The sequence below is a fragment of the Suncus etruscus genome, chromosome 14 (genome assembly GCF_024139225.1).
Source record: "Suncus etruscus isolate mSunEtr1 chromosome 14, mSunEtr1.pri.cur, whole genome shotgun sequence".
NCBI classification, from domain to species: Eukaryota; Metazoa; Chordata; class Mammalia; order Eulipotyphla; family Soricidae; genus Suncus; species Suncus etruscus.
The window spans coordinates 38,095,435-38,109,875 of NC_064861.1; the positions used below are offsets into that span (position 1 = coordinate 38,095,435).

Below are 14,441 nucleotides of genomic sequence, written 5' to 3' on the forward strand. Positions count from 1 at the left end.
CAAACCAAACCAAAACAAGATTTCTTTCTATTCCCTTCCGCTTTGCTAAATCTTCTTGTTGTGTCTTCCTCTTTCTCTTCTCCCCACCCCATTGCATTACCTACCCCTCTCAGGCAACTCCCTCAGAGCCCCCCAGCTCCTCACAGGGATCCTCCAAGTATGTGTTTTCATGCAATCTTCAATGGGATCATACATACTCACACAGTTCACAAATACCCAGTGTTCTGTCCATGTTCTCTAGGGAGGAGCTTTGGGAAGATGTGAGCATTCTGATGGAGGGCTTTGAAATGGCCCGTTTCCAGTGTGGGTGGTCACTCTTTCTTTTGTATTCTGGTCATTTGCATTCAGGCCTTATCTTCCCCTCTGAGCCCCTGAAAAAGTGAGGCCTATACACAGCTTCCCTCCTTCCCCTTCACCGATCCAAACCCATTCATTTCCTCCTGCTGTCTGTCCACTAAGACATGAGGGAAGGTGAGCAGCTCCGAGCACAGGCTCTTGTGCTTCCTACGCTGCAAGTGTCCAACTACTCTGGCCAACCCTCCCCAAAAACAACTCTCTGAAGTTGTTTTTCTGCATGGAATGATAATAGTACTGACATCCTGGATTTATGGTTCAATAAAAGGTTGTATGTAGGGGTTGGAGTGATAGTACAGTGGGTAGGGTATTTGCCTTGCACATGGCTAAGCTGGGTTCAATCTCCTGCACTTCATATGGTCCCCCATGTTTCTCCAGGAGTGATCCCTCAGCTCAGGAGTAAGCCCTGAGCACCGCTAGGTATGCCCCCCAAACAAAACAAAACAAAAAAGTTAGATGTATAAAAATAACATTAGGGGCCAGAGAGATAGCATGGAGGTAAGGCGTTTGCTTTGCATGCAGAAGGTCATTGGTTCGAATCCCAGCATCCCATATAGTCCCCCGAGCCTGCCAGGAGTGATTTCTGAGCGTGTAGCCAGGAGTAACCCCTGAGCCCTGCCAGGTGTGACCCCCCCAAAAAAAAATTACATTACACAGGCAATAAAGGGTCATCAGATTAAAAAAAAAGTTGATTATTAAAGAATTGAAATCCAGGGCTGAGGGGGCCGGAGAGATAGCATGGAGGTAAGGCCTTTCATGCAGAAAGAAGGTTGGTGGTTCGAATCCCGGCAATCCATATGGTCCCCTGAGCCTGCCAGGAACGATTTCTGAGCATAGAGCCAGGAGTAACCCCTGAGCGCTGCCAGGTGTGACCCAAAAACCAAAAAAAGAAAAAAAAAGAAAAGAAAAGAAATCCAGGGCTGAGGCTGAGCCTCTAGCAGTTTAAACATCTGCCTTGTATACATGAGACCCAGATGCAATTTCTAGCACCACAACGGAAGGATTTATATAAAATCCTAAATAGAAACCCAGACAGAAGGGATTAGTACCCAGTCAATCAGTAATAGTCTCCATGAGAAATTAAAAAAATCAGTTACTGGGTGGGGAGATGGGTGTATGGATGGGACCCAGTTTCCAGAAAAGTAGGAGCCAAAGAAGAAAAAATAAAAAAAAGAAACCTCGGAGACACCCCAGGCCTTCTTCCTTAGAAAGAAAAAAACATGATACCACTGAGGTAGGCAAATTCCTTCAGATCAAAGATCGAAGCGCCCATCTAGGAACCTCCTGGGCATACTAAAGACTTCCTTTCTGCCAAGATACAAAAGGCAGAAGCTAAGCATGGTGGGCAAACACTTGGGCCTGAGAGATTCTATCCCTGGAACCCCATCAGGAGTAAAGCCAAAATGAAGTGGGAGAAAGAGTTGGGGGGAGGATAAATCCCCAAGATAGAGGGGGGAAGAAGAGAATAAATCCCCAAGGTCTCTCATTCGTTGCTGCTGTTGCCCTCTACTGGGCTGGAGAGGTAAAAGGTTGCCTTTAGAAAAAATCTCCAGTAGGAGACCAAAGAGATAGCACAGTGGGGTGTTTACCTTGCATATGGCTGACCGGTTTGATCTTTGACATTCCTATGGTCCCTTAAGCACTGCCAGAAGTGACTCCTGAGTGCAGAGCTAGGACTAAGTCCTATGTACCACCAAGTATGCTCCCCACCCAAAAGAAAGAATCCTGGTCTTGAGCTTGCTCACATATCGTGACCAATTCAGGCAGAAACAAGTACCTGCAAATCAGATATACAAATTATGTCAAAATATGTGCTTGCATCGAGATCAAAATATGGGTATACCAGGGTCAGAGAGAGTACAGTGGGAGGGCACTTGGCTTGTATCTGGCTGACCCAGGTTCAATCTCTGGCATCCCATAAGGTCCCCAAGCCTGTTAGGAGTGATTTCTTTTTTTTTTTTTTTTTTTTTGGTTTTTGGGCCACACCCGGTGACGCTCAGGGGTTATTCCTGGCTATGCGCTCAGAAGTCACTCCTGGCTTGGGGGACCATATGGGACGCCGGGGGATCGAACCGCGGTCCGTCTCCTAGGCTAGCGCAGGTAAGGCAGGCACCTTACCTCGAGCGCCACTGCCCGGCCCCTATGAGTGATTTCTGAGTAGAGAGCCCGGAGTAATCCCTGAGCGTTGCCAAAGACAAACAAAAAGAAATGTGATGCATCAAGATAAAAAAAATATATATATGTATGTATCAGATATTCGGTGATGTCAAAACATTTGCAAAACATTTGCAGATACATTTGTATCTCGAAACATTGAGATACAATGTAAGAATTAAACAGGGGACAGAGTGGTAACACAACAGGTAAGGAATTTGCTTGGCATGCAGTCAACACAGATTCAATCCCCATTATTCCCATACAGTCCCCTAAACTCACCAGGAGTGATTCCTGAGCACAGAGCCAGGAATAACCACACAACCACACACACACACACACACACACACACACACACACACACACGCACGCACGCACGCACTCACGCATGCACACCATCACCACCACCACCACCACCACCCCATACACACATTTCTTTATTTGTTTTTGGTTTTTTTTGGGGGGGGGTTGGGCCACACCCGGCAGTGCTCAGGGGTTACTCCTGGCTGTCTGCTCAGAAATAGCTCCTGGCAGGCTTGGGGGACCATATGGGACACCGGGATTTGAACCAACCACCTTTGGTTCTGGATCGGCTGCTTGCAAGGCAAACGCCGCTGTGCTATCTCTCTGGACCCTCTTTATTTGTTGTTTTTTTTTTTTTAACTACGCCTGGCAATGCTCAGGTCAGAGCTCTGGGACCCCCATGCAGTGCTGGAGATCAAACCAAGGTCACCATGTGCAAGACAAGAAAAAGTGCCTTACCCCAGGATCCATCTCCCTGATCTCAGATACACTTTGTTGGGGTTTGGTGTTGTTGTTGTTGTTTTGGTTTTGGTTTTTGGGTCACCCCCGGCAGGGGTTACTCCTGGCTCTATGCTCAGAAATTGCTCCTGGCAGGCTCAGGGGACCATATGGGATGTCAGGATTCAAACCACCATTGGTCCTGGGTCAGCTGCTTGCAAGGCAAACGCCCTACTGCTGTGCTATCTCTCCGCCCCCCCCCTTTTTTTTGGTTTTTGGGCCACACCCGGCAGCGGTCAGGGGTTACTCCTGGCTATCTGCTCAGAAACAGCTCCTGGCAGGCACAGGGGACCATATGGGACACCGGGATTCGAACCAACCACCTTAGGTCCTGTGTCTGCTGCTTGCAAGGCAAACGCCACTGTGCTATCTCTCCGGCCCCTTTCTCCGGCCCTTTTGTTTTGTTTTGTTTGATTTTTTTTGTTTTGTTTTGTTTTCAGGCCACAGGATCATTGTTGGCAGGCTCGGGGCGGAGGTGGGGGGGAGGGAGAACCATATGGGGTACCAAGGATGGAACCTACCTAGGTCAGTGACATACAAGTTAAGAGCCTTTGTGCTGTAATGTCACCGCCCCCCAGATGCTCTGTTAAACCTGCCAGGCTGCAAACAGAAAAGGATACACGGATGGGGTAAGTAGCCAGACTCCAGGTTGGTTATGCAGTTTTCAAGTCTGGGAAACTCGGGGATGCATCTGGCTGTGGCCAGTTGAGGGCATACCTGGAGCGTGTTTGTCCTGCATCTCCCAACATCCTGACCCGGCCTGGGAAGGACAAGGCAACTGAATCGAATATTCCTGTGACAGGCAAGCGCTACCTTCCTATCCACTCAGCAATCCCACACCAGCTACGCACACAACACCGCACAGGAGTGCAAGAACCCCATCCCAGAGAAGTGAAGCGGGCTTTCCAAGGAGGCACAGCTAGAGCATTGGGATGTCTCACTCTGACCTAGGGTCCCAGGACTTGACCTTGAGCCCAGACCATGGCAGGGTCCCTGCTGTCTGGTTGCAAAATCCATGCAAACCTGGGAAGTCTGTGTCCAGCTTACCATGAACATTGTTGTTCCTGTTTTATTTATTTATTTGTTTGTTTTTTGTTTGTTTATTTTATTTTGGTTTTTGGGTCACACCCGGCAGCACTCAGGGGTTACTCCTGGCTCTATGCTCAGAAATCGCTCCTGACAGGCTTGGGGGAACCATATGGGATGCCGGGATTCGAACCACCAACCTTCTGCGTGCAAGGCAAACGCCTTATCTCCATGCTATCTCTCTGGCCCCTGTTTTATTTTATTTTATATTTTTTTTCTTGAGGCTTCACATTTGGAAGATGAGGAGAAAAATAAATGCACCTCACCTCGTCAGCAGCAAGAGATGAGGATCAACGTCAGCCTGGAATCTGCTATTCTGGCGAGGTGCTCGCTCAGTAAAGCAGGTGCCTTCCAGCGGGTATTTATAGACTCATGCTGCTACACTTACTCCTGGCTGTCACTCACCTGCCTAGACTCCTGGGAATGAGGCTCCCAGGAATGGGAAGGAGAACACGAAGCCCTGTGCTGCAGAGGCACGGGTGAGAGGCTGCTCAGAACTCCACTGAGGGGGTCCAGGAATTGGACAGGAAGATTCCTAGCAGGGAGTAACATGCTGACAAGTTTGCTGCCTGTGAAAAAGAACAAAGAGGACCCACTGTTGTTATTTTAATATAAAAAGACAGTTCACATGTGTTGGTAGGGGGATGGTGAGGCCTTCCTTGGCTCTGCCCGGCTTCTGCAGCCTCTACAGCCTGGAGGGACTGAAGGTTGCAGGGTTAGGGCAGAGAGATTCACAAAGTCAGAGAAAGTTCCAGGAGTCAGCCAGCTTTATTTCACAGTCCTGACTGCCATGTACACCTCCTCACATGGTCTCTAAACTAAGTCTTTTCCTAGCAGCTACTTCTCTGCTCCTTGTCTGGCTCTCTCTGCCTCTGTCTCCCTTTCAGCTGCTCTTCAGGCTTCATTGCTGACTGACTCCCTTTGCTGACTCTAAGTCACCTTCTTACACTATGGGGTTGAAAGGATTCTCTGCTCTGCCCCCTTCCACACACACAGAGCCCCGCCATCACTGTAGGTGCAATTCTGCACTTTTTTTTTTTGGGGGGGGGTTTTGGGTCACACCCGGCAGTACTCAGGGGTTACTCCTGGCTCTGTGCTCAGAAATCGCTCCTGGCAGGCACGGGGGACCATATGGGACACCGGGATTCGAACCAACCACCTTTGGTCCTGGATCGGCTGCTTGCAAGGCAAACGCGGCTGTGCTATCTCTCCAGGCCCAGGGGTTACTCTTGGCTTTGTGCTCAGGGATCACTCCCACCCTACTGAGGGCCAGACTAAAATCCTCTTCTAGGGACTGGAGGGTAGAGCTGACTAGGTGATTTGCAAACACATCTGCATGGGCTTTGAGGACACTGAGACCCAAATGAGGAGGAGTCTGCTGGGACTAGGGAAGAATAGGAGACAGGAAGCATTGAGTGCCTGCTACTTTGAGGCTCTGCCCTGATTTGTACCCAAGATAGTTGCCCCTTAGTCTGACATTTGTGTGTGTGTGTGTGTGTGTGTGTGTGTGTGTGTGTGTGGTTTTTGGGTCACACCCGGCAGTGCTCAGGGGTTTCCTCCTGGCTCCATGCTCAGAAATTGCTCCTGGCAGGCACGGGGGACCATATGGGACACCAGGATTTGAACCGATGACCTTCTGCATAAAAGGCAAACACCTTACCTCCATGCTATCTCTCTGGCCCCTGTCTGACATTTCTTGTCTTGCTCAGCCACACACTCCCACCCAAGAATTCCTTTGTGGACATGCTTGGGGTGGCCCCTGGGACTGTGCAGGGATTTTTGGCTGTTCTAGATTCCTCAGCTGAGGGAGAAGAAGCAGACTAAGAACCAGCCCTGGGTAAGAAGCACTGGGCTCGCTACAGGCCCTCTTCTGAGCACTCAGGCTGGCAGGGCCCTCCTGGGACCTGGGACCATCAGCAGGAGGTTATGAACTGGGCAGCTTCTCCAGGACTGCCCCTCCTCTTGCTTCCCCAGCCACCAGCCATCAGCTGACCCACCAGATTGGTGCAGTGGTAGAGGTTAAGCTCCTTACAAATAGTCACCGAGGGCCTGAGAGATAGCACAGCGGTAAGACATTTGTCTTGCATGCAGAAGGACCGTGGCTCAAATCCCGGCATCCCATATGGTCCCCCAAGCCTGCCAGGGGCGATTTCTGAGCCAGGAGTGGTCCCTGAGCGCTGCCAGGTGTGACCCTCGCCCCCCCCAAAAAAAAACCCAAATAATCACCGAGCCCTTTCTACATGGCAGCCTGGCGCCCAACTAGGAATCAAACCAAGAAACCCTGCCCTGGAAGCCAAATGGAAAGAAAATGTCTTAGAACAGGTACTGGAATAAGAAGCAAGGTGTGGTGGCCAGGCGCTTGAAGGAAAGTGGGGAACGGATTAAAGAAAGAGGCTGTACCCGGGCCCGCTTCCAGTCTTGCAAAAAAAGATAAGCCATGGAGCCAGAGAGGTAGCATGAAGGTAGGGCGTTTGCCTTGCATGCAGAAGGATAGTGGTTCGAATCCCGGCATCCATCCAGGTCAGCCTGCCAGGGGCGATTTCTGAGCGTAGAACCAGGAGGAAACCCTGAGCACTGCCGGGTGTGACCCAAAAACAAACAAACAAAAACAAAAAAAGATGAGCAAGCGTCTCAATGAGTAGCTGATGGCCCGCAGTCAAGTCATCACATAACCCTGTCCACGCAGGCTCAGGCGCCTAGGATGGAGAGAGACAGAGGCAGAGATCGAGGTGCGGTGGCCCATGTGGACTGTCCATGTGGAGAGCGAGTCCAGCTGTCTGGGCACCGAGCACGCCCCTCAACCGTGTCCTCTTCCCTGTGTGCCACTTGCGCCCGCGCTCCCTTAGGCCCAGCCTGGGCTGCTTGCTTGCACGTTTGCCCGGCGAACAGCCCAGGTAAGTGTCTCCTATGGCAGGCCCCGCCCCCGGCACAAGACCACGCCCCCAATTTACAAACCCGCCCCTTAAGACAAGACCACGCCCTATTCCCGAGCAGGACACCGCCTCCCGCGCAAAGCCACGCCCCCTATGCCCAAGAAAGGCCGCACCTCCCGATAAGGCCCGCCTTCCTCCCGAGCACGGCCCCGCTTCCCAGTGTTGCGCCTGCGCTCACTCGCGGTCCCGCCTCCGCGCAGCCTCTATTGGCTGCGCGCCGTCACGCCACACCGCCATTGGCCGAACCCAGCCAAGCCCCGCCCCACTGACACTTCCGGGGCAGTCACGGCCGCTCCCCGCGCGCACCCTGGCGCGCCTGCGCCCCGCCTCCCGGCCCCGCCGCCCAGGGTCTCCCCGCCGCACGCCCGTCACACGCCCTCGCGGGGGTCTCCGGGGCAGCAGGGCGGGGAGGGAGGGAGGGAGGACGGGCCTACCGGGGGACCCTGCGCCGCGGCCCCCTGGCGCGCCCGCAGCTGAGCGGGGCGAGGCCTGCGTTGCCCAGGTAAGAGGCCCCGCTGGCGGGGGCGCGGCGCGAGTGTGCCCGGCGGGGTCCCGGACCTCTCTGCACCCCCTGGGCCGGCGAGTGTGACCCCGGCCCGTCGGCTCGGGCGGAGCCTGCGGGCGCCCGGGAGGGAGGCGACTCCTTGGGGACCCTCTTGCCGACGTGGCCTCGGCTCCGTCGTTGGTTGGCTTCAGACCTTGTACGCAATTGGGGTTCGTCGCGGGCGTGAGTGGCCGCGCCACCTGTCCCCCGAAACCCTCCTTGCAAAAGCGCCGGGGACGAAAGGAGGCGGCGCCCGGGACTCTCGAGCTACGTGGGCCTGGAAGGACACGCACCCGCCCGCCCGCCCGCGTCTGGGTCCAGGCGCTGCCTGTGTGTGACCTTGGGTGGGCCTACGTCGTGGGGATGTCGTGGACATTGGGGAGACGGAGCCATGGGCACCTGCGCTGCAGCCCGCAGACACGGCCAGGCTCCCCCCGCCCCCCGGGCTGCTGCCACCAGTTCCAAAGCCTCCCCCCACACACACACACTTTGTTAGGAGAAACCCGCTCCCTTTCTTCCTCCAAGACCCTGAGAGTTTTGTCCCCACTCTTCCCTTTCCTCTGTTTCTATAGGCTGGTGCCTGGTTCTTGTCGGGGTTCCTGCTCTTAGGGAGCAGTAGGTAACAGTGACCATTCTGAGCATGGATAGCAGGGGGTCCAGTCCTCAAGTCCACACGCAGCCTCTTGGCATTTGGTGGAAGGTGGGAGAAACTTCTATGAGTATTGCGGACAGCAATTTGGATCAGAACCTGAGTTCTGGAGAGGTTCAGTTCCTGAGCACTAGTCCAAGTGTCTCTCTCTCTCTCTCTCTCCCTCCTCCCCAAGCAACCCACCCCTTCGCCCCTCATCTGGGGCTGCATCTAGCTCTGTGCCCCATCTCACTCCCTTCAGTGCCTAGGGAGCCTGCACTCAGCCTCCACAGCTGGGTCTCGGCCCATCCCAGGCCGACCTTATGTGGGGTTGGCATCATGCACCATATGCTTAACTGAAGCTGGCATTTTCTGCCTCTTTGAGGTCCTCCGAAGCAGTGACCTGGATTGGTGGAACTATCAGGAGTACCTAGGCTGGACAGCTCTATTTGGGCTCTAGCTGTTTGGGCTCCACTGCTCCAGAAAGCAGTGCTTAGGCCTGGTCTGTGCCCTCCATTCACCTCCCATGCCCACACCCCATCTGGTTTTCTCTGTGGCAGGACTTGGAGACACTAGGGGGCCTGGGGGGGGGCTCTTCTGAACTGAACTCCTCCTGAACTCTGTTCCTTCCATCCAGCATCAGTAGGTAGATGGCACTGGGCTGGGTAGTAGTGGGATTCAATGGCCCAGACTAGGGTTTGCACGGGAGCTTGTCACAGGTCCTGCTTTGTGACTCCCATCCCCAGGGTTGGTCTGAGGGTGACCCAGGGATCACACTGACTGCCTGTTCTTCATCTGCCCTAGGGTTGGTGCTCGGTGACCATGGAGAAAGACCCACAACCTCGCATTGCTCGGCCCTACAAAATCAGTGAGTCTTCCAAGGTGGGTGAGCCCTGTCCCTATCCAAATCCCCATCCCCTTGTGCCCCCTTTGTACAGGGTACATCAATCCACCTGAGGGGCACAAACCCGAGTCTCATTCCTGTATCTCACTTGGCCCTCGGGAAAAATTCCCTCTTCTCCTTGGAGAGATTGGGAAGGTGGCTTAAAGGCAAATGGGGAGAACAGGAAGGCTGAGAGAAGGAAACAGGAAGGGAAGAGAGGGAGAAAGGAGGGAGACTGAGAGGAAGGGAAAGGGATACGAAGAGGAGAGGGAAGGGGAGAGCTGGGAAGAGAACAACAAGGTCCTTGTCTGCAGGGCAGGGGTTTAGGGGCTGGAAACTGCAGGGGTGTGGGAAACTGAGTGGCATGAGTAAGCATGCCAGACCTTTATGTCTAAAGCAAGAAGGAGGCATCCAGGGACACCCTCAAAGTGATGCCCCCAGTCATTCCCCCCCCACCCCAGTCGCTGCAGTGGTGATGCCCTTCCCTGCTGCCACAGGTGTTCCGTTGGGCTGAGCACTCAAGCACTGTCCTACAGCGGCTCAATGAGCAGCGCCTGCGTGGCCTCCTATGCGATGTGGTGCTGGTGGCAGATGAGCAGCGCGTGCCAGCCCACCGCAGCCTGCTGGCTGTGTGTAGCGACTACTTCCACTCCATGTTCACGCTGGGCATGCGTGAGGCCTCCCAGGAGGAGGTAGAGCTGGTGGGCGCCTCGGCAGTGGGGCTGCAGGCTGTGGTGGACTTCTTGTATGGTGGTGAGCTGGCCCTGGACGGAGCCAACATCGCACTCGTGCTAGAGACAGCACACCTGCTGCAGGTGTGGCCGGCTGTGGACTTCTGTTGTGAGTACTTGGAGCAGGAGGTGAGTGAGGACAACTACCTGTGCCTGCAGCAGCTGGCCTCTCTCTACAGCCTCACAAGGCTGGACGCCTTCATCGATGGCTTCATCCTGGGTCGCTTCGGCACGCTGTCCTTCACGCCTGACTTCCTACAGCGCGTTCCCCTGCAGAAGCTCTGCGCCTACCTGGGCAGCGGCGAGGTGCAGCGTGAGTGCGAGCATGACCTGCTGCAGGCTGCCCTGCAGTGGCTGACACAGCACCCAGAGCGCGAGGCCCATGCCCGCCACGTGCTGGAGCACATTCACTTCCCGCTCATCCCCAAGAATGACCTGCTGCAGCGCGTCAAGCCGGCCGTGAGTGCGCTGCTGCCAAGGGAGGCGGACTGCGAGGACTTTATCGAGGAGGCCCTACGCTACCACAACAGCCTCGCGGCACAGCCTGTGCTGCAGACCCGTCGCACGGCCCTGCGCACCACCCAGGAGCGCCTGCTCTTCGTGGGTGGCGAGGTATCTGAGCGCTGCCTGGAGCTCAGCGACGACACCTGCTACCTGGACACGCAGAGCCAGCAATGGGTGCGGGAAACGCCCATGCCTGCCCGGCGCAGTCACCACTGTGTGGCTGTGCTGGGAGGCTTCATCTTCATTGCTGGGGGCAGTTTCTCACGAGACAATGGTGGCGATGCGGCATCCAACCTTCTCTATAGGTATGACCCCCGCTGTAAACAGTGGATCAAGGTGAGAGTAAAAAGCTGGTTCGTTCTTTTCTTTTCTTTTTTTTTTTTTTTTGTTCTTTTTGGTTTGTTTTTGGGCCATACCTGGCAATGCTCAGGGCTTACTCCTGGCTCTGTGCTCAGGAATCTCTCCTGACCCTTCTGAGATGCTGGGAATCGAACCCAGGTCAGCCTCTTGCAAAGCAAATGCCCTCTAGCTGTGCTATCGCTCTGGCCCCTCTATATTTCTTTTCTGCGTTAACCCCCCTCCTCTGGTGAAGTGATGCCTGTCTTTCCCCTCTAGTCCCCTATGCAGGGCTCATGGGTTTGGGGGGCAGTCACCCAGGGTGCTGTGCTGAGGACTCGCTCGCTCCTCTCTGTCTGTACGTCAGAGCATAGGGCCCCAGTCAGAGCTGGGCCCAGAGTTTTCCCTGAGCTTCTGAGGGTACTCAGGACTGGTGGCTTAAGTTGGCAAGGAAGGTCTGGTCTGGGCACCTGTCCCAGACACTTTCTGCCTATTCCTGTTCGCCCTCTTCAGAGTTCATTTCCCTGTTGACCCTCCCTACCCCCAGCAACACTTAGTCTGGGGGGGAGGTTCTTTTCTTCCTGCCCTCACCCCCAGAACCCCAATATGCATGTTTCAGACCTACATTTGGCCTGGTTAAACCCAGAACTCAGAAGCAATGGACACTAAAGATCTGAAGAGGGCTGTTCAGGTGCTGCCTTTAGGCCCCTGGAATTCATCCCACGGGTGATGGGATTGATGAACTGGGATTGGGCTCTGAGCATTGTGGGGTGCTGGATCTCAGACTAGCTAGGACATGGCTCAGCTGCTGATATGGTGGAGCTGTGGTGTTGGGCCTAAGTCCAGCAGGAGAACCCCAAACTCAAAACCACTGCAGCCTAAATCTGCCTGGTTTGGGGGCCTGGCCCTGCCCAGTACATGCTCCTGTGGGCAGGACCACAGGGGTTAGCTCAGGCCATATCAAAAGGAAGCTGGGTGTGGTGGAGTGCTGTGAGGCAGGGGTGGGGTCAGGGAGAGGACTCTTGCTGGTTTCTCAGGCCTCCCTCACAGTCCCCCTGTACGGCCCTTTGAGCACTGCTTGGGACTGACTCCAAGCTCCAAGGCTGGGTGCAGCTCACAGCCAAGGGTATGACCCCAACACTTGAACATAAGGTGGATAGGGAGGCTCCAGGGCACTGCAGTCCCCTCATGGCCTCCATCTCAATGGGACCAGAGTGGGGGTGCCAAGAGGAAAAGGGCTCATGGATCAGGGAGCCCCTAAAGTTGCACATGTGTCTAAGGCTGAATCTGGAGGATGCTGTTCTCCAACTCCCTTTGGGGGACTTGCTTGTGTCCACGATTCTACTGACAGGGCCATCCTTTCCTTCACATCATCTGCATGGGGTCACGGGCTTAGCCCTGCAGAAAGACACAGCCTCACTCCTGCATGGGGGTTACAGCCTCACCCCTGCACAGAGTCACAGCGTGCTGAGAGGGCCTGCTGGGCAGGGTGGGGGTGTGTGTGCTGCTCATGCCTCCCCATGGGGAAAGTACAGGCCTGTTGCCCCTGCAGGTGGCCTCCATGAACCAGCGCCGTGTGGACTTCTACCTGGCCTCCATTGGGGATGTGCTGGTGGCTGTGGGCGGCCGCAACGAAAATGGGGCGCTGTCTTCCGTCGAAATATACAGCCCCAAAACCGACTCCTGGGCCTACGTGGCGGGCTTGCCCAGGTGACAGGGCCGGTGGGCAGGGTCCGTGGTGATAGGAGGAGAGACGTGGCCCCTGGGTACTAGCTGCTTGGGTATCTGCTATGGCGCCACACTGAGCCCAGACTGCCCCCTTTCTGCCTGCAGGTTCACCTATGGCCACGCAGGCACCATCTACAAGGACTTCGTGTACATCTCAGGGGGCCATGACTACCAGATTGGGCCGTACCGCAAGAACCTACTGTGCTATGATGTGCGCTCAGATGTGTGGGAGGAGCGGCGGCCCATGGGTACGGCCCGTGGCTGGCACAGCATGTGTAGCCTGGATGAGCGCATCTACTGCATCGGTGGCAGCGATGATAGTGTGGAATCCATGGAGCGCTTCGATGTGCTGGGCGTGGAGGCCTATAGCCCACACTGTGACCAGTGGAGCCGTGTGGCGCCCCTGCTGCTAGCCAACAGCGAGTCAGGCGTGGCCGTGTGGCAGGGCCGCATCTACATTTTGGGTGGCTATAGCTGGGAGAACAGTGCCTTTTCCAAGGCAGTGCAGGTCTACGACCATCAGACTGACCGCTGGAGCCGGGGCACCGACCTGCCCAAGGCCATCGCTGGCGTGTCAGCTTGTGTCTGTGCCCTGCGGCCACAGCTAGATGACAAGAAGAAGGGCAAGGGCAGGGGCAAGCGGCACCAGTGATGGCCCCCTACCTTCCTCCTGGGCAGCCCCCGGGACTGTGATGGACCAACAGCTACTTTTTTTTGTACTTTTCTGATTCTTGACATTTCTATGATATTAGTCACTGATTAAAAACTCTTTTATCACTTTACAGATACTGGCCTGAGTGACTCTGAGCCTTGGGACCCCTCCCCTGCACATCCCTGTGAATCATTTCGCCTGTTCCCCCACACCTCCTCAACTGTCCCAGAGTGGTGCAGACACTATTATGGGGGTGCTGATAGTGCATTTAGACAGGTCCAGGTTTCTCCATAGCTGCAAAGCTCAAGCCTCCCTGCCCACGGAAGCTCCCCTGTGCCAGGTTCTGGGCAGGCTAGGACATGCTTCAACTGAGTACATCTGTGATAAAGGGGAGCAGAGTGCAGGCCAGTGAACCAGGACATATCCCAACTGTGGGCCTCCACACTAGGCCACTCCAACATGCCTCTTGCAGGCCCAAACATTGACTTTGTATTGTTCTTTACAGCACAAAGGTAAATGGAGTGTGATTAAAACTTAGGTTGGGGCCGGAGAGACAGCATGGAGACAGCATGGAGGCAAGGCATTTGCCTTACATGCGGAAGGACGGTGGATCGAATCCCAGCATCCCATATGGTCCTCTGAGTCTGCCAGGAGCGATTTCTGAGCGTAGAGCCAGGAGTAAGCCCTGAGCTGAGCGGTGCTGGGTGTGACCCAAAAACCAACAAACAAAAATACTTAGGTCAACAGGAGTCCTTTTGAAATGACTGTTCTCTCCCATGATGGTACTAAAGTCAGTGTCTAAGACTGACTGGTCAACCCAGGTTTGATCTCCAGCATCCTATAGGGTGCCCTGAGTACCACCAGGGGTAAACCTGAGCACCGCCAGGTGCAGCCCAAAATCCAAAAAACAGAAAAGGATTGACGGGGCTGTGGTTGGTGCTACTTGAGCCTCCGTGTTACTATATAGGCTCCCTGAGCTTTGGAGATTCATAGGGAGCATTCCCATTAGGTTTCCTGGGATTCTACTAGACTTACACTAAAATGAAAGTTTGAGGTGTCCTCTTGCAGTTGTGCTATCCAAGATCTATCGATCAGAAACAAATGTGG

At 54.7% G+C, this 14,441-nt stretch overlaps 1 protein-coding gene across 1 annotated transcript; it reads left to right on the plus strand.

Annotated features, from left to right (window-relative positions):
• Nucleotides 1-7,657: 7,657 nt before the first annotated feature.
• KLHL36 (kelch like family member 36) lies at nt 7,658-13,464 on the plus strand. Its single transcript, XM_049786755.1, has 5 exons — nt 7,658-7,830; nt 9,305-9,382; nt 9,881-10,954; nt 12,507-12,664; nt 12,788-13,464. The coding sequence occupies exons 2-5, from the start codon at nt 9,323-9,325 to the stop codon at nt 13,332-13,334; spliced, it is 1,839 nt and encodes a 612-aa protein (XP_049642712.1). The 5' UTR covers nt 7,658-7,830; nt 9,305-9,322; the 3' UTR covers nt 13,335-13,464.
• The last annotated feature ends 977 nt before the right edge of the window (nt 13,465-14,441 follow it).

Coding starts and splice junctions, on each gene's coding strand:
- KLHL36 (XM_049786755.1), top strand. CDS start 9,323: ATGGAGAAAGACCCACAACCTCGCATTGCTCGGCCCTACAAAATCAGT. Junction 10,955..12,506: donor GCTGTAAACAGTGGATCAAG/GTGAGAGTAAAA, acceptor TTGCCCCTGCAG/GTGGCCTCCATGAACCAGCG. Junction 12,665..12,787: donor TACGTGGCGGGCTTGCCCAG/GTGACAGGGCCG, acceptor TTCTGCCTGCAG/GTTCACCTATGGCCACGCAG.